The sequence below is a fragment of the Juglans microcarpa x Juglans regia genome, chromosome 8S (genome assembly GCF_004785595.1).
Source record: "Juglans microcarpa x Juglans regia isolate MS1-56 chromosome 8S, Jm3101_v1.0, whole genome shotgun sequence".
NCBI lineage: Eukaryota > Viridiplantae > Streptophyta > Magnoliopsida > Fagales > Juglandaceae > Juglans > Juglans microcarpa x Juglans regia.
Genome location: NC_054609.1, coordinates 7257587 through 7281716, shown reverse-complemented (window position 1 = coordinate 7281716; position 24130 = coordinate 7257587). Strand labels below are relative to the sequence as shown.

Here is a 24130-nt window from a genome sequence, read left to right as displayed (position 1 = left end):
TTCAACTTTTTTAAATCTCAAAACAATAATAATATTAAAAAAATAATATTCTAACAATATTTTATTCAATTTTCAATTTTCATCTAAAATCATCTCATCTAATCTTACCAGATATCTAAAGGGGTCTAAATGAAATAGGGGCTTTCATAAGAGTGGAGGATTTGGATTTGAGTCTTTATAATCCAAATCCTCATATATATTAAAATTTAAATATAGATCTGCATTAAAGCCAAACAAGCTTTCTCATCTCATCATTATAATTTTTCTAAATTTTCATATAAAAATATAATAAACAATTCAACTTTTTCAAATCATAAAATAAAAATAATACTAAAAAATATATTCTAACAATATTTTATTCAACTACTATTCAAAATATTTCATCTCATCTTATCTGAAGTGTATATCCAAACCCATCCTTAAATGCTTCAAGATCTAGAAGTTGAAATTATGATTGAATTAAACTACAAATCCAAATCTGAAATTCAAAATCCAAATTCTTCATTCTAAAGGCAACCCGAGGGATCTAAGTAGCATAAACTAAGAAATCGTAAAATTTGAAGGAATTCGTACTCTGGGTTGTCACGTGGATTCAGATATATTCTTAAATTAAGTTGTATAGTAGTAGGTTGAATATAATAACTAACGAGGCACATGTTTTTGATCTGAGATTTGGAGACACGATCTCTTTTAAAAACCTTATATATATATATATATATATATGACAAACTATATACATGAAGAACTTCTTTAATTAATCCTAATTACTTAAACTGCAAAACAGTGAAATTAGGAGTTACTCAAATAAGAAATAAAAAGTAATTAAAAATCGGAAGGTGAGGAATTTCATGTTAGATTTTTAGCATTTTGCTCGGTAGTATGATATGCTTCTTGGTGCAACATTTTTAATAAATTTTTAAGGGAGAGAAGTATTATTTATATAAAAATATTTTATAAAAATAAATTTATAAATTAAATAATAAATTAAATTTATTTTATAATAAAAATAACTTTACTATAAAATGTACAATATGCTTGGATAAATAAAACTAGAAATAGACCGCCAACCAAAATAGAGAATCCGAATAGAGGGCACCCACAGACGATGGGTGGACCAAACGAAAAGGGATAAGAAAAATGATAGATATACAATCTTTTTTATTATATTTTATATAACTATATTTCAAATAAATGATATTTATATAAAATAATTTATAAAAATAACATCACTTTATATAAATATTTTCATTTTACTGAAATTTACTTTTTATAAAATATTTATAAATAGTTTGGAGTAATGTTAAGTACAAGATTGAAACACACAAGTGCTATACATGTCTTTTATAAAAAAAAATGTAAATCTTATTAATAAATAATAGTTTGTTTTACAATTTATTTAAAGTAGAGTCAATTTTTATTACATGCATTTATGCAGAATTAATCTATTTAATACTTGTATAAATTATTTTTCTATAATTTTTCTATTAAAAACTTCTACATGGTATTATTCTGTAAAGAAAAATGTGATTGCTCAGGTAATTTAGGTTATGTTTAGATGTTAAACTGAGTTGAGTTGAGCTGAGATGATAAAATATTGTTAGAATATTATTTTTTAATATTATTATTATTTAAGGATTTGAAAAAGATAAATTGTTTATTATATTTTATATTAAAATTTTAAAAAAATTATAATGATGAATTGAGATGAGTTTAAATAGATTTGAGATCTAAAAATACCCTTAAGATCGGTGACAACTAACACTTGATAGTGTTTTTGTTTTCTGAAATGCTAAATTCATGGAAAAAGTGTTCAAAAGTGTATCTCGAAGCAATTTTTTTTTTTTTTAGTGATTAATGAAGTATTTTTTAACGATATTGTAAATTTTTTATTTTTTTTTAATATTTATGAAGATTAAAAAAATATATAAAAAAATTAAAAAAATAAAATATACTTATCCGGACACACTTTCGGTGAGGGTTAGCGTTACTCGTTTGTTTTTTGTTTTTTGTTTTTTGTGTACTTTGAAACTTGGAAATGTCAATGACAATGACAATGACAATGACGTAGAAAAGCAACCGACCAGTGTGCAAAATTAAGCACGTAGCTGCTGCTGAGGTTCATTGTCTCGCCCCGCATTGCATGCCTTTAACTGAGGGGGTGGCATAGGATTGACTTGATCTCGTACGAAATCATAAATATTTGATTATATAAGTGAATTAAATCAGATAGTTAAATTAAACTTGTCGAATTTATAAATTCCAACTCAAGCTACTTAAATAGCAGAGCATATGGTGTTATCTGTTTTAATTAATTTATTAATTAATTAATTAAAAATATATTAACTCGATATTACTAATTTAAGTTCATTTGTTTTATGTAAATGATTGAACTAAAACTTATAATTCATTTGACTTAATTAATATAATTTTACATAAAAATTAAAATATATATTTATTAATAACCATAATATCTTAAAAATATATATCAATATTTTTCAAATTTTAACATTTAATAAAATTAATATTACAAACCATAGAATAACAAATATGAGATAGGTCTAAAATTACAATTCCAACAATAAAAACGTAAACATATTGAAAAAATTAATATTACAACTTAACAATAATACAATTTTAATTTTGAAATAAATTCTAAATGGGTCAAAGTGGGTTAATTTCATATTAAGCAGGTTGACCCTTATTAACCCGTTTATAAATTGTGTCTTAATAGGTCAACTCATTTTGACTTGAACCGTTAAAATCAAACCCAAACCCGTTAATTTTGTATTGTATTCGTGTTGAATTTATGGATCGTATCACATATTGTCACCCCTTCTATATAGTTTTACATGGCTGCCTCAAGACATTAGATTATTTCAAACGGCTATGTTCTATTCACTCTCCTTCACTTTTGCAGTGACATACATATTCGTAGATCCCCTTTAGCTACCAAATAATTTAGAGAAATGTTTTGATGAATTATATAAAAATAAATTTACAAATTAACGTGTCTTAATATAATACATCAAATTATAATATTATTTTTATTATAAAATAGATCTAACATATTATATATAACTACATCAATTTATGAGTTTACTTTTATATAATCTATTTATGTCTATAGTATTTTTCATTAATTTAAGCATCTCACCTTAATGGATGGCATCCGCATATCAATCGAGCCGTATAAATTATATGTCTTAAATTCAAAATATTATATTCACACTTTTGGAGTCATCATACTGAAGTAATATTTCTTTAATTACTCGATGTACACTTGTGAACGTACCAAAGTTAAATGTTCATTTCCAAGAAGTGAGTTCAAAATTGGAAAACTACCATTTTGCTATTAATATAATATCTTGGTGAATATTCTCAATATTTTTTCTTTCTTTTTCTATTTATTTCGATATTAAGTGGTGGTAGGCTTCATGATGAATGAGAATTGAAAGCACTCGAAGAAACTTGGAAGGCAACTTTCATGCATTATCTAATTAGGACATAAATGTTCACATATAGAGGTGTTTGACATGTGAAGAGAATTTTATCTCGAGAGATAAAAGCACGATAGATAGATAGATAGATAGATAGATAGATAGATAGATAATTATGATTGTTAATATAAATGAACAATTGGTAACGTGACATAATCGTCAGTCAAATCTTAATAGTTTGAAGTTGTTTGATCATTCTAAATCACGTTTAGTTACATAGATGAAATTAGATATGACAATTAAAAATTAAATAAAATATTATCAGAATATTATTTTTTAATATTATTTTATTTTAAAATTTAAAAAAATTAAATTAATTTTTATATTTTATTTAAAAATTTAAAAAAATTGTAAGACACAAAACTTAATTTTTATTTGTAATAATAGGTAGCCACAACTTTTGTAAAGCAAATTCCAAAAAAGCAACTTTTGTATTTCAAATGTTGACAGGAGAAGAGAAGTTGACAGGAAGAGAAATTCATTCCCCAAAAAATAAAGGTCCATAATTTAAAAGATTCTAAAGTTGACAAGAGAAAATAAAATTAAAATATAAAAAAAAATTATTAATATTATTATTAAATAATATTATATTATTATTTTGATTAATACAATATGATTTATAATTTAAATAGTTTTGAATTTATGAAAAAGAAAATGTTAGTATGTCGCCTGAGTTTATCCCTCATTTTGACAGTTTATATATTTTATTTTATTTTATTTTTATTTTTTAATTTAATGATTACGGAAGTGACATTTAGTATTGTAACACCCTGTATTTCAGTGTATTTTTACTAAAGGATTATTTTTTTATTGTTCAAAAATTTATCCTCTTATTTTAAAATTAGTTAGATTTTTAGTAAGTTTATTTCTATGATTTTAATTTGGTGAAAATTATTTTTATGTGCTTTCCAAATATTTATTTATTGTTATGCATTTAAATTGCTTTTAATATTTAAATTAATTACTGTGGGATTTAATTATTTCAATTTGACTTTACCATTACGTTTAAATTATTTTATTTAACTTGTGGTTTTAAAATCATCTCCGTTGGATAATTTTTGTGACCCAAGTTATGAGGATTGGACCTCATTTCTTTTCCCTCCATTTTTCTTTCCTTCCTTTTTCTTTTCTTTCTTTTCTTTTTCTTCTTTATTTTTTTCCCTCCCCGCGCAACTCCCACTCCCTCCCTCTCTCTCCGTCCATTCTTCCTCTCCCCCAGCCCGCCGCCGTCGCGCCGCCGTGCGCGACACCGCCCGGCCGACCAGCTCCCCCTCCCTCCGGCGACCTCACCTCCCAAATCTCAGCCCCTACCTCGCCGCCGGTAGCCCACACGCACCCCACGAAGCCGCGGGCCACCTTCACGCCAGCGCCGCCGTGAGCTGGCGGTGGCCTTCACCGCCCAGCCCGCTAGCTTCCCCAGCTGCCGGCGACCTCACCCCACCAACCTCACCTCCATCCGTGCCACCGTTAATCACCAGTAGCCCTTCGAAGCAGCGGCACTCTTTCCGCCGTTGCGCCGCCGTCGCACCACCATTGGCCACCATCTTCCTACCACTTCATCCCCGACCTCTTGGCAACCCATTGGACCCAACCCCAGCTCCGATCCGTCACCGGTGAAGCTCCACCATCTACATTTTCGATTTGGGCATTTTGGTCTTCTACCGCCCATTTCGCCGCCACCCACGGCAAACCACCACCACCATTGGTTTCACCGACCTCCCTAGGCCCTACCCTACCATTTTTGGGTCTTCGTTTGTCCTCGTTGAAAAGTGGGTATCTGTGACCCACGGCCACGATGTATTTTACACTGTAGTGTTGCTCAAACATCACCACTTGCAACTTCGTGATCCTTTGGAAATTGTTATATTGCACTGTAAGTATTTTCCTTAAAGAACTTTCGTGATTTAAATATATTTTTGCACTAACACATATTATCTGTGAATTGATTTGTTTTGCCGGACTGAGTCCGAAGAGTTTCGGGGGTCGGATGGACTGTGGACGGAGTTGTGTGTTTGTTTGCATTGTGAATTGTGGTTGTTGGTTGTTGGTTATGGCTTGTTCATGTACATCGCATATTGCATGCATGATCATGTTTGTAAAGAAAACTGGGTTTTCGCATGATTGCATACATGTTCATGTGTTTATTGGAATTGGATTCTCATGTGAGTAAAAGGAAAAGAGACTGTAGGGATGGTGGTAAGCAGGGATGGTGGTTGTGTCCCGCCTGTGATTCCCGCCTACAGTGCTCTGTTAAGTATTCATTGTGTGTAAAGGAACTGTAGGGATGGTGGTAAGCAGGGATGGTGGTAGAGTCTCGCCTGTGATTCCCGCCTACGGTGCACGCGATAGGGATGGTGGTAAGCAGGGATGGTGGTTGTGTCCCGCCTGTGATTCCCGCCTACGGTGCACGCGGTAGGGATGGTGGTAAGCAGGGACGGTGGTAGAGTCCCGCCTGCGATTCCCGCCTACAGTGTCCGATAAATGGGTTGTTTGTGTGAATCATTTTATGGGAAAATGTTTTACGGATATTTTGGGCCAAAATGGGATTTTTGGCGTGTGTTGGAAATAATCATTTTTCTGGGAAAAAATGGTATTTTATGACGAAATGTATTTTGCTATATTGTTGGTTGCATTAATGTATTTTTATCCCGAGAGTTGTTTGGTTTATACTTATCTGTGGTACCATTTTATGATATCGCAGATTTTGATGCAGATGATGATGACGAGCCTTAGCTTGGCTCCCTTGGAGGAGTGATCTAGGATTGCTCCTGTTTAGTGAGTTATGTTTTTATCAATTTATGTATTTACCTTTTGTATTATATTTGGGATGACTGTATATTTTTAAAGATAAATTGTGTTGAATATTTGTATTTAAATTTCTGGTACTTAGTTGACTTATTTATATTATCCGCTGCGACTTTTATTGTGCACCTTTGCATGTTGCACACACACTTGAGCACATTTCGTTGGGATGCGTGACCGTGTTGTCACCATCCTGACGTCACGATTCCCTTGTTTTTTTGTACATGGGAGTCGGGGCGTCACAAGTATATTGATATATATTTTTTATTTTTTAAAAATATTTAAATATTAAAAAATATAAAAAATAAAAAAAAAGGAAAAAATAAAAAGACATTTGTGATATGGAGGCCCGCCCAACAGTCAAAATTAGATGGCAGCCTAGCACGATTCTTATGAAAAATGTGTACTTTTAATTAAATTTTAGATATGACTTTAACGAAGTAGGGAAGAACCTTAATGTAGATTGTGACCTGAGGAGAAATTTTACTTATTATAATGGTTTTTCAATATAATGTATATTAAAAAGTAGGGCTAAATTACCATTAACTCCCTGTACTTTATCCGTTTTGAGATTACTTTTTTGTGTAATTTTTTTTAGAATTAACCTATGGTATTATTACAAGTTTAGAATTAGTCTATTTCCAAAAAAAAAAAAGTTTAGAATTAGTCCCATACGTCACATATTGAAAATAAGGCGATATGCTTAACCAAGCAAAGGGATTAAAATAAATGATCCATTATATTGGTTTTTTATTTTATTTTAAAATAAATATGATATATTAAAAATTATTCCGGCCATAAAATTTTTTAGACCTCATTTGGTTATAAAGATGAGATGAAAAGATATGAAATAAAAAATCTGTGAATATTAATGAAATATTTTATGAATAGTAATAAAATAGTTTAAGTTAAGATATTTTATGAAATTTTGAAAAATGTGAGAGAAAAAGTTGAATAAAAATATTATGAAATTAAAATTTTGTTAGAATATATTTTTTAATATAATTTTTGTTTTAAGATTTGAAAAACTTAAATTATTTTTTATGTTTTATTTAGAAGTTTGAGAAAATTGTAATGATTAAGTATTGATTTGATAAAAAATTTAAAATTTAAAAATCTGAAATTGAAAAAAGTTTATAGTTGAATGGTATTTAGATGTAGAAATGAGTTGAAACCATATGAGATTAATCTCGTTTGGTTATACATATGAGATGAGATGAAAGTTGAATAAAATATTATTAGAATATAATTTTTCTTTCAAAATTTAAAAAAATTAAATTATTTATTATATTTTATATAAAAATTTAAAAAAATTATAATAAATAAATGAGATAAGATGTAAATTTTTATAACCAAATAAAGGCCGGCCAAACTCTTTTTTATTAGAGTTCAAAAAGGTCTAATGCTTTCAATTTTTTCATAAAATAATAAAAAAGCCTGACGTGTCGACGACTTCTTATTACACGGAAGAAAGAGAGCTTTGACTTCGTTGATTTGGATAGTAGAAATATTTTCATTTATTGTTATTATAATTTTTTTTAATTATTATATAAAATATAATAAATAATTTAAATTTTAAAATTTTAAAATAATAATAATATTAAATAAAATATATTATTTAATTCTACCTTTTATCTCAATTATTCTCCTTTTAATTTACTATCTAAACGTAGACAAAGTCAAAGTTTTGCTTGTTGGCCGAGTAGGGCCTAGAATGGGCGTGTGATGGGAAAGTAAATGGCAAAATAGTAATATAAAGAAACTTGAAAGCCAGTTTGGTGAGATTAATTAAGGAAGAAGGAAAGTACATAAAAAATATAAAACTTCCTCGAAGACGTGAAAGTCCCGTCCCTTCTGCCCTTCCGCTATTTATGTGCGCAGTAAGTACCATGATCCTCTGTCTATAGTCTATGTACACGCATGACACCCTTAACGTAATCCCATGCTGTGTCTCTCTGTCTCTGTCTCTGTCTCTCTCTCTCTGTCTCTCTCTCTCAATCTGAAGGAGCTAATTTATGCGTTAATAAATGACGTGGGACTTCCTTATGAGCTTTCCTTTTTTGTTGAAGATGTCAACTGGGCTTGCTTCTGACTTCTAATAATACTTTCCTTGCACTTGCCTTGTTTTTTCTGGTATTTTCCTTTTGTATTTCTCTATTTTCTGTGATTTTGGTGTGGGAGAGGGATAAAACCTACCCCAGTACTGAGCAGTACAAGAAGGAAGAGGAAGAGCTATTACAGTCTTAAAAGGGAAAGAACGAAGGAAGAGAGAGAAAAAGATGGTGGAAACGGCAAACCACCACCAGCCGGCGTCGGCGCCTCCGCCCCCAGCTCTGCCTCTTGGAGCCGCAAGAGGTCCCACTTGGCCTCCCGCCGAGCAACTCCAGCAACTCCAGTACTGTATCCACTCCAACCCATCTTGGCGTTAGTCTCTCTCTCTCTCTCTCTCTCTCTCTCTCTCTCCCTTTTCTTTCTTCTTGCTTTGGGACTTGATTAGTAGTTCAGCTCGTGCAGGAAACTGATTTTTTTTTAGTTCGATCTGTAGAGGAGAAAAAAAAAAAAAATAGGTGAAGTTGAAGATTCTGTGATAAAAAGGTGGTACTTTTTGGTATTTGGTGGGGTTGTGAGAGAATCAGAAAAGAAAAATATACATAAAAATAAATTTACACCAAACTTGATGTGGTACGTCAAAACTACTTTTTATTTTAAAATAGATCTCACGATTTCATGAAATTATATCTGTAATCTTTTTTAAATTTGCAGCAGTTCTCGTCGCAAAAATTGATTTCTTGTCGTAATAATTGGTTCTTCTTCTCTTTTATTATTTCATGTTTAATTGAAATATGTTTTGAACATTAGTGATCTGTCCGTTAGTAATTTGTGTGAATAAATAACTAATTCCACAACTTATCCTATTTTAGCCGAACTTTCTATATCACCAAAAGATGTATTTTTCCAAAAATAAAAAATTGCAGATCACCTTTTTTTTTCAGAATTTTTTGTCTTAATTACATGTTGTGGATATTCTGAAGCTAATTACTTTTTTTTTTTTTTTTAATTTTGATTTTACAGTCTGCAACTAATTACTTTTAATTAATGGGAATTTTACAGCGGAAGCATGCTTACTGGCATTTCAGCACTACATCGTAATGCTTGGAACGACGGTTTTAATTGCTACAACACTAGTGCCTCGCATGGGCGGGGACCATGTAAGTCTTTAATCCAAGATTCGTGTATATATATATATATATATATATATATATATAAATTTATATATGTTAATGAGAAATGATATTTGCAGTCGTAGAGTGTGTAAACGTCACGCAATCTTTCTAAAAAAAGTGAGTAAATATGAGGCCACATGAAAAAAAAAAATTAATTTTTTAAGAGTGGACCCCACTCTTTTTCAAAATGACTGTACGGCTCTTGCACACTACACGATTATATATAACATTACTCTATAATCGAGCTGAATTAGATGGACTACAACTTTGCTTTAATCCAAATATTCCAAATTCACTGTTTATGCAAACAGGGTGATAAAGCCCGTGTTATTCAAACAATACTCTTTATGGCGGGACTGAACACATTGCTTCAAACGATGCTTGGGACGAGGCTCCCTACAGTGATGGGTGCATCATTTGCATTCCTCCTACCAGTGTTGGCAATTATCAATGACTTAGGTGATGAGAACTTCACAACTGGGCATGAGGTATGTAAAGTTCAAGCAATGTGACTGAAAAGAAAAAAAAAAAAGTACAACTTAATTAGAAGTTGGTTGTGTCTCAAAGTTGTTGTCTTGGTGATATAAGACATGACATTTTTCTACACCATCGTTCTAAAGTTTTTGTTACTTTCTCTTGAACTAAATATTCAATTTATGAATTCTTCAATGGTATATGTTCTTTTTTAGTAACATGTGCTGTTTTTATTTTCCGTTTCCCTTGCAAGTTTCACTCTATTCCTCAAACGATGATGTTGTAACATTAGCACATACGTCTTTGTACTGCTGATAACTAAATTTTAGGACAGTTGAGGTGCATGCTTAGCTGGTTTACGATCAAATTACCTTGCCTTCTTATTCTTAACTTTTATTTTTCTGGCATGTTATATATTTTGAGTATTTGAAGCATAGGATTTTATCATGATTTTAATGAGGTTGCTTGCAGAGATTTGTCCACACAATGAGAACAATTCAAGGATCCATGATTGTATCTTCCTTTGTCAACATCATTCTCGGATATAGTAAGGCATGGGGGAATTTGACAAGGTAATGTAATCATGCTATGGAAAAAGAAATTCCCTCTAAACAACAAATTCAACACTTGCAACTCTTTTCCATCTTAAGGATTCTGGCTTGAAACATAGTCCTGATTTCTAGTTTTTATTTTTTTTTTAATTTATTTTGTTCAACTGTTCTCACTTTGCTTTTCTCCTCCCCAGACTATTTAGTCCCATAGTTCTCGTACCGGTGGTTTGTGTAGTGGGTCTTGGTCTATTCATGAGGGGCTTCCCAGTGGTAATTCTCTCAAGGGGCACTCTAATGCTTTGGTGGCTTTGAAAGAAAAAAAATCAAATCACTTGTCAAAAAGGAAAGAAAATCATCACATCAACATCTGACTCGTATGTTCTATGCAGCTTGCTAACTGTGTGGAGATTGGCCTGCCCATGCTTATTCTTCTGGTTGTTGCCCAGCAGGTTATGGATCTTTCCCGAAATCCTGCCTTGATGCAAGATTCCTCTATAAAAGTCTGATGAGCTGTGTGATTTTCTGTGCAGTATTTGAAGCACATCATTCCTAAGGGCCATATCATACTTGAGAGGTTCGCTTTGCTTTTTTGCATTGGTATCATCTGGGCTTTTGCAGCTATCCTCACAGTGGCTGGTGCTTACAACAACGTACCAGAGCAGACTAAAATGAGTTGCCGCACAGATCATTCCTTCCTCATACAATCTGCTCCTTGGTATGTTCAGATAATGGGGTTCCCTGTTCCCTGTTCCCTGTTGCATTAGGGGTCCCTCTGTACATAATTTATTTTGACTTCTTTTTTGGCATTCTAGGATCAAATTTCCCTACCCATTTCAGTGGGGTACTCCGATATTCAGAGCAAACCATGTCTTCGGAATGATAGGGGCAGCACTCGTTACATCTGCAGAGGTTCATTCGCTAAAATTCCAATTTAGAATCTTTTGAAAAATTCATTATTATGTCTTGTATCAGCCCATTATAAATAGTTGATTGACTTACCTTTTGTACTAGATTTCCACAAACGTGGCTAATGTAAATTATTGGAACATTCCACATTGATGCAGAACCTATAAGTTTAATTTAGTTCATTGGTCTCTTTTTCTTGATGAAGTGTTCATTAAACTTTTGGCAGTCAACTGGAACATTTTTTGCAGCAGCACGTCTTTCAGGTGCTACACCCCCTCCGGCACACGTTCTCAGCCGAAGTATTGGCCTTCAGGTAGTACAGCCATGGGCTGTCACGCCTCTCTCTCAGTTGTGTATATATATATATATATATATGTGTGTGTGTGTGTGTCTAATTGCTTTAACAGAAGATGAATGGATACTGAATATTGCTTTACTATTTAGAATATAAAATTAAGGCTTATATCATCCAATGCAGGGTGTTGGCATGCTGCTTGAAGGGATCTTTGGTGCTGCTGTTGGTACCACTGCATCTGTGTAAGAAAATAACGCTTTATGATCAAAATATACTCATCTGTTTTGTGTCTTTGCTTAGCATGAGCATCAACTATTCCTATAAGAGCCATTCTACTCATCATCCCCCTACACCATTCTACTCATGTCCCGTTGGGGCCAGGATTGTGCTTATCTTATATGTTTAGCTACTTATCATAGAACCAAATTTGTAAGATCATGATACATTGTAAAATGACTTTCATACAAGGTTTTTGTATATCTATTATGTTATATAAGGTGATTGCGTTGAATTGTTCTGCAACTCTTCACGATTTTCATATTATAGATGGCTAGTTAATATTAAATCAAGCGACACATGGCTTCCAAAAGATCACTGCCAGAGACTGTTATTAATCTCCACATAATCAAGTTATTAATTGTTAATCTGGATTATGAGAATTTATAAGGTTTTAGTAATATATTAATCAAGCAACTCCTGGACAGGCTTGAAGTCGTTCAAAAAAGTCAACCAATCGGGAATACAAAATCTAATTCGGTGGATAAGTTCAAACTCGGTTCATGTTTGAATAAAAAATAAATGAGCATAGCTTGAACATTCAATACTCTGTTTGACTAGGCTCCATTACAACTCTATTTGTTGGGATAATATTGTAGAGAAAATGTTGGCCTCCTCGGACTGACTCACATAGGGAGCAGAAGGGTGGTGCAGATTTCAACTGCTTTCATGTTCTTCTTCTCCATATTTGGTTTGTTTCTGCTTCCACCATGAGTTCCCTTACCTATAATCTTGGGTTTTATGCATTATTCATCTATAATTGTGTAACCTTTTGTTCTTTCAGGGAAGTTTGGTGCCCTCTTTGCATCTATTCCTTTATCAATATTTGCTGCCGTCTACTGTGTTTTATTTGGCATTGTTGGTGAGTGATTTTCTTTCTTGTTGTAATTAATCTGTTTTAATACTGTTGATATCTTCTTAAAAGGAAAATTTGCTCTCCTGTTTCTTTATTCACAGCTGCTGTTGGGATCTCGTTCATACAGTTTGCAAATAATAATTCGTTGAGAAACCTCTACGTTTTGGGTCTGTCCCTGTTCCTTGGAATATCAATACCTCAATATTTTGTGACAAACACCGATCTAAATAATGGCCATGGACCAGTAAGAGCAGATGGTCAATGGGTAAGTAGAAATGCTCTGCTTTGCTGATAATGGGTAGTATGTTTCTTTGGCTGTAGGTATTCCATTTTAGAATATTTAAATCCTCCATGTTGTTCCATCTCCCACAATTTATCAATATTTAGATCTGTGCAGTAGTTGCACTTCAGTCACACTCTATTTTTGTAGTCCTTTCTGCCTCATTGTTCTCCAAATGTGCTGCCTTAGCTAAAACTTTATTTGGCTACTTCAGAAATGTATACCCAGTGCAGTGTGTATTGTCCCATTCATTGAAGCCTCGTTTGTTTTCACAACTTCTTTCAACTCATCTCATTATTACAATTTTCACAAATTTTCACATAAAATACAATAAACAATTCAACTTTTTCAAATCTCAAAACAATTATAATATTAAAGAATAATATTTTAACAATATTTTATTTAACTTTCAACTTTTATCTCAACTCATCTGTGAAAAAAAACGAGGCTCTTTAGCTAGTAGATTTAGTATGATTATGTTAATAAGCAAATATGCATGCAATTAAACAAGGGTCACTCTTTGTAATGATTGAATGGTTATTCTAGTCTCTTGAATCGGCCTTGACATTGAAGTCTAAAGTTATTTCTCTGCTAGTAGATTTAGAGTATGATTATGTTGATTCTTCACATTATCTGAAGTTCTTTAGCTATTGACCTTCATAGTTCTTAATTTGATGTGTATTCAAAGGTTGAAGTTGTCCTGGTCGTTAGAAAAGTTGATGATAAATGCCTGTCAGCTAATTATTCTGAGAGGAGGAAAAAATAATCAATGCTAGCCAATGCATCAACTGTAATTTATAGTTTATATGTTGGTCTGATTGTTTGTCTTTATAACTTTTGCAGTTCAACAACATTGTGAACACAATATTCTCGTCGCCACCGACTGTGGCAATGATTGTTGGGACGCTGCTCGATAACACGATTGATTGGAAGCACACAATTAATGATAGAGGAATCCCGTGGTGGGTTCCCTTCCAAAACAGGAATGGAGATGTAAGAAATGATGAGTTTTACAGTCTTCCCCTGAGGATAAATGAGTATATCCCTACTAGATTTCTTTGAATAACTCTAGTCTCTTACCCGTTTGTACATGATTGGCTATACAATAGGGAGGAGAATATTGGTTTTGTTTGTTGTAAAACGAGGCATGTTTGAAACATAGATTATATTTCACCGGCAGTGAGCCATTGTGTTTTTTGATTTTGCCATGTTCTGAGCTTCTTAATCCCCCCACCCGAGTCTCGGCATGATAACTAGTATATCCCAGTAACCAAGTATATGGAAATCTTGTGCAATTTGGCTCCTGCAGACATGGATAGATAGATAGATAGATAGATAGATAGATAGAAGAGATTAGTGAGATTGCACATGATATAGATAACTATAAAACCATTTTGGTCCTTCATTCTGTTCAATTTTTTGTCCAAATTTGATAACAGATGCACTTTTGATATATACACAGCTAGGATTTTGCTTTTTACAAAAGCATATATATATATATATATATATATAGCTTGGTGTGAACCTATAATGTTCGATTCATATTAGTACATTGCTATCTTTTTCCTTTTTTTTTTTTTTCTTGGTGGGAGTGTTATCTGCTTTATTATATTGTCTTTATATTGAATTATTAGCAAATTTGCTTGGTGCATTGAAATGATGGATTTGTGGCTCTTTGAAGTATGCATGTTTTGGCCTTGACCCAAATCCTTGCATATCTAAGAATTTCAGTGGCTATATTTGATCAAACGGTTAAAAATTTTTGTGGGTATGTGATAAAAGGTCCCAAGATCTCTTAGGTAAGTTTGCAATATGAATGTACACAGTAAATATTAGTTAGGAGGCTATATCTAATCCTATCCTCCATTTACATATTTTCGATTTTACTTACGTATCAGCATATGATAAGCTCGCTGTGATATGAGGTATATGCTTTAGAAAACATATAAAAATAAGGCAGATTGTTGAAATAAATGAACAGTTTATACTAATAGAGGAAAAACTTGAAAGAGATGCTTTGTACTGGAGTGTGCAAGTCTTGTGTGTTTTTGAAAAAAAAAAAAAAAAACTATACTCTGTTTAAAAAGATTCACGAATTAATAGTTGCTCACCTTTTTTTTTTTATAAATTGAGTGCACGAAAGTTACTTTAGGACTAGATGTAACATTGAAAAAAAAAATGTTATTTATTGATAGAAACAGACTTAGAGAAACTTGTTTGATGCCCTCTCCTGGGTCAGCCATTTCATAATGGATTTCCATTTAAAATAGAATTATAAGAATAGTTGTAAAATAAGCTATATGTCTATGTTACTCTTAAACAAGAACTCGAAGATTTGTGTGGTAATCATCCATGGGCATAGTTATTGAGTGCTCAGCAATTAAAAAAACTAATTATAATAAGCAAACATTACAACAACTTGGGTACCACGATTTTATCTCCTGCTACAATTTTTGGGAAGGGGTTTTTCTCCATTTCTCTCCCCATAGTTATCTCTCTACCCACATCCTGCCATCACAGCATCTCCGCCCAGGGGGGTCCCCCCTTTGCTCACCCAGCCCTTGTTTTTAAGTTTATTTCTGGTTTCTTTTTAAATTTTCTGGTGACAATACCAAGATGTTCCGATCTGCTGCTTGTCGACCATATTTGACCACCACGTGCCCCTCCAACGGACTCCTCAGTCGCCGAATTGTCAAACGGTGGAAGAAATTTGTCAAAATGAGTGGCGCGTGTGGCTCACACGCGGCTTACAGTACATATGAGCCTCAAGCACCGCCGCACCATAGGGAGTTTCCTGCTGCCACGTGCAGCACCATTGGGAGGCCAGCAAATTCGGATCTTTTAGATCTGTGTGCTCCTTTTTACCTCAATGTGGCACCACCATCGCAGTGGTGGTCCTTCACTAGTGTATATGGTCATCTTTAGGTTGCTATTCTCCTATGTTTCTATTTTCTCTAACTAGCGATCAAGATGATGTGGTCGTGTTAGTCTCTTACAGTTGGACTAGATCAACAAAATGCAACACACCCCTCTCGAATGCGGCTTTTAATTGTAGGTTTATAATCTGTTTATTAGGCTATGTTAAAACCTCTTTGAAACGGCTTTCCCTATAGAAATGGATTGGAGTCAAGCTTTTGGCTTAATAACCCGCTTTTTTATTTTTATTTTTGTTATTGCTTTTGCTTGTTTTGAGATGATTGTTAGGGACTCTCACCCCATTAAATCTTATATCCTTGTAACTGTTTAATTTATTTATGCAATGCTTAATTTGCCCCCCCAAAAAAAAAAAAAAAACCATGGGTATTGTGAGGATTATGAAACCAGTTGTACGTACTCGAATACAACAGGTACATGACAAACAGTTGCGTTGGCATTTCCATGACTTTCAAGTAATTCAAACCTAAACGCGGTAGAACAGAAGTAAACCCCTGCCAGAATTCTACAAGTGCAATGGCTTCAAATAGCATAAGATCCCGTCCTCCACAAAATTAAACTACAAAAAACACAGATGAAATCATTTGAGGGGTTCTTTGTATTGAGAGAATCTCTCAACTCATTTCATTTCATCTAATCATTACAACTTTCCTTACAACTTTTTTAAATTCTCGTATAAAATATAATAAATAATTCAACTTTTTTAAATCTCAAAACAAAAATAATATTCTAATAATATTTTATTTAACTTTCATCTCATCTCATCTTAACTTTCGTCTTATCTCATATTAACTGAATAATTTAAAAGATCTGCCAGGTATCATAATAATATACTCGTAAACAAGAAAGAACCAAAAGGCATTAAATGAATATGCACCAGTCAAACTCGAACTCAGCTTAATGGGAAGTGTAATGCTGAGGAGATTACTTCACCAAAATAAAATTGTGCAACAACAATTTTCCCGTGAAAATTCCAAACAATCGCCATCTAAAAATTTTAGACCATTAAAACAGGTAAAGAAATTATAGACTCCTTCTCTAATGTCTGATGTTCTAATCAAAAGAAAGGATATCGACTCTGATTACTTCGTACCCACATTTATCCCGTCACCCTGAACTGGGAAAGGCACAAGTCTAATATCTAAAATATCTAAAATTATATATTCTTTCTAATTTTGGTCATGGGTTTTGCACAGAGAATGTATGGTATGAGTGTCGCCACTGAACTCCAAGCCTCTAGAAATGCATTCGCTCTCAGTGCAGTTGGGTGATGACTCCAATTTGAGGCTATACAGAAGTTGTTTCTGCAGATTTAGATGGTGTGCTTTATGACTATCTAATGTTGGAAAAGAGAGCAATACTCTCCCACATCTTCCAAGAGGCAATACATGTGGCTAATCAGTGATTCCCATTCTAAGAAAGGAACGACAAGTTCCAACCCACCTCTTTCCGAAATCACTTATCACCTGGATTTTGTGGTATCTATTTTGAGCAATGGTTTGAGGGAATAAAAGCAGGCCTTTCTTTACCTTATAATACTGAACTGAACTTTTCCATTTCACTTGAAAATCTGGGAGGGACTTGATGCTGCAAGTATACAAGGTGGCAATGCCTAATGCAAAGACAAATGCAAGACATCAAAAGCTAAAAAAAACTAAGAAAATGAACCAATATCCCTCTACGAAAAATGCTCATTAAATCCGAAAAAGAAAGTTTCGGGGCCAGTTTGCTTATCCTAACTTAGTTTCAATAAAGAAAAAGCTTGTAGAGATGCATTATGAGTTCAAGATGTTAATATTACGCCATAGTGAAGGGGCGCCTGAAGTGGCTACGCTATACAAGGAAAATAAAGCCAGAATAGTTGAAAAAACTTTCTGTTCATCTTTGTTGTGTGTCTGGTACCTGTAACCTGCTGTACAAAGAACTGAACACAGTAAGCCTTGGTGCTTGACGTGGCCAACTTCTGAAAATGATATATTTGCTTTGAGATGTACAACCTTAAATTTTCAAGCTTAAATTTGTGCCGAGTATCAGTAGATCCATTATTCTCTGCGGTTCTTCTAGGTACAAGCAATCTTGTGTACCAATTGTGCACCGATTGCTAACGTGGCTTTTTATATTATATTAGAAAAAACAAAAACAAAAACAAAACAGAAAAGGCAGAAAAAGAAAAGACATACACGAATTGCCGAGAGGCCAGAGGACATCATCTGCGAAACGTAATCCCCTTCGTCTTCATCAGATCCCTAAGCAATCTCCCATTTGCTAAATAACGGACCTATATTCTCCAATCCGCAGCCAGGTCTCATTTGGTGACCAACCGAGTCATTATTATATTGCTAGTATTAAAACAAACATGGATATCTACTATCTAGCATAATCCAGAGGATACAACTCTTTCAGCAAAACCTAATCCCACATACAGATATGATGATGTTTGATTGCCATCAAGTAACAGCCCCATTCACATAAAACTACATAGAAAAAAAAAAAGGGTGAGAGTTTCAGTCATGTTTAATCCAGAAGACTTTGCTTAACCTGTATTCCTCATTCCGGCTGTAATTCCATTTATGTGATAAGCAATGCATCTCTGAGTTTGTGGTTATCATCATCACATCTCAACCTTTTTAGTATCTCCACTTGCAACATGTTCATAGGATTGAGATAGGGAAGTCTGCTCTCTATTAGCCTCCTCAACTTCAAGCTCCGATTATTCTCAGAAAGTTTTTCATGCCCACTAACCACCAGAACGTTCCTCTCTGCTGTCAAGAGCTCCCCCCTTAATTTGGAACCAAGTTCTTACACGGAGAGAACGAGATGTCTTCATCAGATTTGCAGAGAATGGAGTGAGAGAGAGACAGAGAGACAACAAAGCCACCGTTTCATTAAAACCCTTATTTCCACTATCGTCTTCATTTAAATTCCCTACCTTCCTGTGTGCAAGAAACCCAGCTTTTCATTTAATTAAAACGAACCGTTTTAATAATCCAGGTGGAGGTTGGTGCGGGATCGGTCCCCCAAATCCGCTTGCATTCAGACTTTTCTTATTCTCTGTGCTTCCAGCTAGATACCATGAGAAAGACTGTAAAACCCTCAATATAAGCAATATGCAACAGTAGATAGTTCTTCAAAGGCCTCCAGACTCATCCCTATTCAATATTCATCATACACCCACATGGACACACGGGAATGGGATCCTACATGATCACCTTGGCCTTTTTCTGCCATTTTTGTATCAAGCAACTTGAGTTGTCTTTTAATCCATGGAGGATCATTGGGATTCAACCAGAGAACTTCACCAGTATCCTTGTGCTTGAAATCTGGCGCCGAAAGATTTACCTGCCGTAAATCCTTCTGTTTCCTGTTATCCCACCATTCATATGGATTCGTGAAAAACACTTGCCACAAGTGAAGGCGGTTTTCATGCACCTCCAAGCCAGCCACACCTTTATAAGCATAGATAAGAATGTGAAAACCAAATTAACACAAGTGAATATCTTTTAAGAAGTGCCATAATAAAGGTAATATTAGTTCTTGGTGAAGATAAAATCTATAATTAATCATGCAATTGAATGACTCCGGGCAAATTAAACAAAAACCTGACCTCTACTAAACTGATTTATCATTCTTTTCTGATCAAAAGCTCCAAATGACTCACAAGGAGCACGTTGGATTCATTTCAAAGGTTGAATGGCATAATATATAACTTAACACAAGGTGAGTGAGTCAACAACCTAGAAGATTACAAACCTCAAACTTGATAAACAAAATGCCAAAATCTTTCAATCAGCACGTGCACTAAAGGGTCAATGTAACTATATGCATGTAAGCATGAACATTACATTCTAATAATGACCATCATCCCGCAAGCCTCATTTGAGATGTTTCTCAGTCCCCCCTATACAAATAGTGTACAGACAACTCACTCCATTGTACAGACAACAAACAATGCTGAGCCAGAAATATTAGAAGACAGTGGACAATTGAGACATTTCGACTGGAGTTAAAAGTTTACCCGCTCCTAATTGGGACCCCTCAACTTTTGGCCTGGTTGGGCCTTGACCACTTTTGCTGACATAATTTAATTCTTCTACGGTGACCTACAAGGAACAAACAGAAGGATAATGGAGATAGAGGCCGAGCAGTGTTTTTCACTAGCATGTAGATATCAGAAGAGGTTAAAGGTCGAGGTGAAGTTACTACATCAGTATGTGCTCTTAATCTCTTAGCAAGCATATTTACTAGTTTCTGTCCAAGATAGATCCATCCCAGTCGTTTAGCAGATATTTCTATAAAAACTCTAGCAAATATGATTGGAAAATGGGAAAAGTATGTGATAAAAAATCATAAATTGAAAGCTTGAACAGCTCTCGGAGCTAAGATGAAAGATGATTCCATACACCACTAAATTGGTTATTGCCAGGCCCAAGGTTAAAGAACGAGTATACCCTAACTAATTAAGTCTTCTAAAGAAGTGACAAACAATTTCAATCACCCAATATGCCACCAGAATATCAATTAGTGATGTTTGAACCAATTTCTTGCAGGGAACAATTTGATGACCCAATAAGTTTTTCAAAAAAGAAAAATGTAATTAGCTTTCTTTACCGTGTAAAATGTTTTGAGCTTTACACCCTCGAGAACCTTTGTATAAGACCCTAAACGACCTGAAACGTAAACAAAATCGTTTGGTTTCAAATGCTCTAAAGACATTCTTGCCATTTCGTCCCACATATTCAGTAGTATCCTGTTCACAGATTGCAGAATTGTAAGTTCCCATAAAAGGTAGCAAACTTGAAAACTCCATCAAATATTTGATTGGGTTCCAATAGAATAAGAAATACAAATATGAGACGTGCCGGACCTAAATTTGCGGTTTGAATCAGGAGAGGCTTTCACGGAGAGCAGAGTGTAGACGCCAAAGCGACCGAGTTTCACCCTTTCTTTGATCCTCAGGGGGGACTCCACCGACCCAATAAAGCTAACGGAGTTCACCAACTGCTGCGTCATCGTTATGGTCGTCGGGCGCTGGAACTTCAGAGCGTGCCCGTACACTTCGCTGCCGCCCTCGACATCCTCAGCGAAGAATTTCGTTGGCGGCGGCGATCTCGGCCTGGCGGCCGAGTTTTGCAGAGAAAATCGGGTCGCATTCCTAATTAAGCCTCCGAAACGGTGCGCACTCATGTGTCTACGAAGGTGTAAACAAATCAGAAAAGTGAATTCCACACCCCGGGGGGGGGGGGGGGGGGGGGGGGGGGGTGGAGAGGGGTGGTTGTTGGGGTGGGGGGTTCTGGCAATTGCGTTAGCCGGCGTGGCTAGGGTTCGGAAGATCCATGGATGAAATCTTTGCTTACTTGGGGTTTGCCTAGTTGGGGAAATAATTATTTTTAAAAAATAGTATATATTTTATAAAAAGTTGAATTTGATCAATAATTTATGAGAAAAAAATGTAAAATCTAATAAATATTTAAAGATAATGATAATTAAATAGAGTATAATAATTACATGCTTGCATAGATTAAATTATCAAGATATTAGTTCAGAATATAACATAATGCAAAACATATTTATAATATCGATAATTTTAATACAGTTGTCTACGATAAATTTAATACAAACTCAACAAAAACATTAGTTCAACACATGTTTTTATTTATTTATTTCTATAATTTTATTATTTTTAAAATGTCGTTTAGATTCGAAGATGAGTTAAGATGAGTTGAGATGAATTGTGAATAATAGTGAAATGAATTGTGAATAATAGTGAGATTTATGAGTTAAAGTTGATGAATAGTAATAAATAATAGTGAGATGAGTTGAGATGAGTTTAAATGAATTGAGATGAATTGCGAATACAAACCTCTCCTAAGTCTTAAGAATTTGAGGTTTTATCTTTTTTATTTTTTTTTGTTACTGTTTGTTGGTTTGCTCTTCCTACTCTGGTTTTTGTTTTTGTTTTTATTTTTTTTTTCTGTAAAAGTCAACATATCTGTTTATTTTTGTTTTCTATTTTTTAGAAATAAAATTTTAAATCTAATAGATATAAAGCCTCATCTTTCATATCTGTTTTTTTTTTTTCAGCTAATACATGTTGATTATCTTTGTGTGCTTTTTTTTTTTTTTTTGTTAATATATACAAATCTGAGATTATATTTCTCAGAAATCACCATCTGTATTTTTTTTCCTTTTTTTTTTTACAACTTTATTTTTTTAAAATGTTACGAATATGAAGCCTCATCTTTTAGATCTTAGATTTTTTTTTTTTTTTTGCCTTATGGGTGTTAGTTTGTTGTTCCTTTTTTTTTTTCTTATCTGTACAAATCAACAATTTTGTTTATTTTTATTTTCTGATTTTTTAAAAGGAAATTTTAAATCTAACGAATCTGAAGGCTCATCTTGCAGATTTGGTCTTTTTTTTTTTTTCCCAACTAATGCGTGTTGATTATGTGCTCGTTTCTAAATATTTTTTGACAATACACACAAATCTAAGATTTGTTGTTGATTTATACTATTTTTCAGATCTTATTTTTTGTTTATTTTTTCTTTCTATTTTTATGTGTTGGGTTGTTGTGATATTTTTTTGGTTGATTTTTTTTTCTAGTGCTTACAGATCTTTAAATCTGTAAAAAAAAATACCACATAATGTTCTATTATGGTTGGGCTTTGTGTGTGTGTGACTTCGGGCCCAGCCTGTATGAGAGAAAATGGGAGCCCAGCCCTACGGAAACGGCGCCGTTTTAGCGCTGCTGAAGTGAAACCCTAAGGGTTTTATCTCTCTCTTCCCCTCTCTGATGTGTCGCATGAACCCTATCCTCCATTCTCCCATTTCTTCTTCTTCTTATTTCTTTTTATTCTTCTTGTTGAACCTTGCGTCGCCATACCTATCTCCCCAAACTCCCCCACTCTGGTTTTCGCATCTCTCTGTTTCTCTCACCACCACGTCATCTCTTCGCTTTTCTTCAACTCTCTCGCCTCACTCTCCCATCTCTGACTCACTCTACAATCTGCCGTTACCTCACTCTCTCGTCTCTACCTCACTCTCTCGTCTCTCTCCTTCAGCCCTACTCTCTGTCGCACACAACCTAGCTGCAGCCTACTAGTGAAACCACGCACAGACCCTCGGCCTCACCTCACCCTCTCTGTCTTCGATTCCCCATGGTAAGTTGTTTTTGTGTTTTTAAAATTATTTTGAAATCTCAAATCTGGTAGATGATATTATGTAATTGTTTTATTAGGATTTTTGAATCCGAAATTTAGAATTTTTGTGATTGTGTTTGTATTATTAGGATTTTGTGATTAGGCTTGTGCTGTTAAAATTACTTTGAAATCTCAAATCTCAAATATGTGAAAAGATTTATAAATAGAAAAAAAAAAACCAACAGATCTGAACAACGTCCATTAATTTATCTACAGATTCACAATAGAAAAAAAATAAAAATAAAAAAAATAAATCTGGAGACAATATCTTCAAAGATATAAACATCTGTTGAGATTTATTCTTCTTCTTCTTTTTTTGTTTGTCGTGTCTTGCCTTTTATCTCCGAGACAACGAATAACAATAAATAAATATAATATTAATAATTATATTTATTTATTGTTGCCTTTTATCTGTTGAGGTTTATTCTTCTCAAATATGTGAAGAGATTTTTTGTGTTGCCTTTTTTTTTTGTTATTCGTTGTCTCTTCAAAGATATAATATTATTTTGCTACAATTAATCTAATTTTTGGAACATGTTTTATATATTTTGGGTGCTCATGTCTACGGGCATTCTATATATAAAATTGTTTGCATGGGCCAACACTTGCACATGCACCATTTTATAAAAGGTTCATGTAACCATTATATATCCAACCCTACATAGAAAGTTAAGATTTTTTGGTCACCATCAAACCACACAATACACATGCACTATTAATGAATAAATAGAATAACATATGCACCATTTTCATTAATAAAAGTGTTGCCTCATAAACATTATAAAATAGAACAACAATAAATAAATAAAATTGAAAATATAAATTATATAACAAACGA

At 33.6% G+C, this 24130-nt stretch overlaps 2 protein-coding genes across 2 annotated transcripts; one reads left to right on the top strand and one right to left on the bottom strand.

Annotated features, from left to right (window-relative positions):
- Positions 1-8131: 8131 nt before the first annotated feature.
- LOC121243841 (nucleobase-ascorbate transporter 3-like) lies at positions 8132-14332 on the top strand. Its single transcript, XM_041141908.1, has 14 exons — positions 8132-8723; positions 9411-9508; positions 9835-10011; positions 10469-10569; positions 10743-10818; positions 10938-10997; positions 11079-11263; positions 11361-11457; positions 11681-11767; positions 11933-11991; positions 12625-12716; positions 12810-12887; positions 12983-13146; positions 14005-14332. The coding sequence occupies exons 1-14, from the start codon at positions 8579-8581 to the stop codon at positions 14221-14223; spliced, it is 1638 nt and encodes a 545-aa protein (XP_040997842.1). The 5' UTR covers positions 8132-8578; the 3' UTR covers positions 14224-14332.
- Positions 14333-16455: 2123 nt separating this feature from the next.
- LOC121244693 (protein OSB1, mitochondrial-like) lies at positions 16456-21449 on the bottom strand. Its single transcript, XM_041142867.1, has 7 exons — positions 21378-21449; positions 20960-21338; positions 20704-20842; positions 20111-20195; positions 19150-19541; positions 17998-18147; positions 16456-16654 (listed from the first exon to the last, which is right to left on the bottom strand). The coding sequence occupies exons 2-5, from the start codon at positions 21277-21279 to the stop codon at positions 19249-19251; spliced, it is 837 nt and encodes a 278-aa protein (XP_040998801.1). The 5' UTR covers positions 21280-21338; positions 21378-21449; the 3' UTR covers positions 16456-16654; positions 17998-18147; positions 19150-19248.
- Between the last annotated feature and the right edge of the window lie 2681 nt (positions 21450-24130).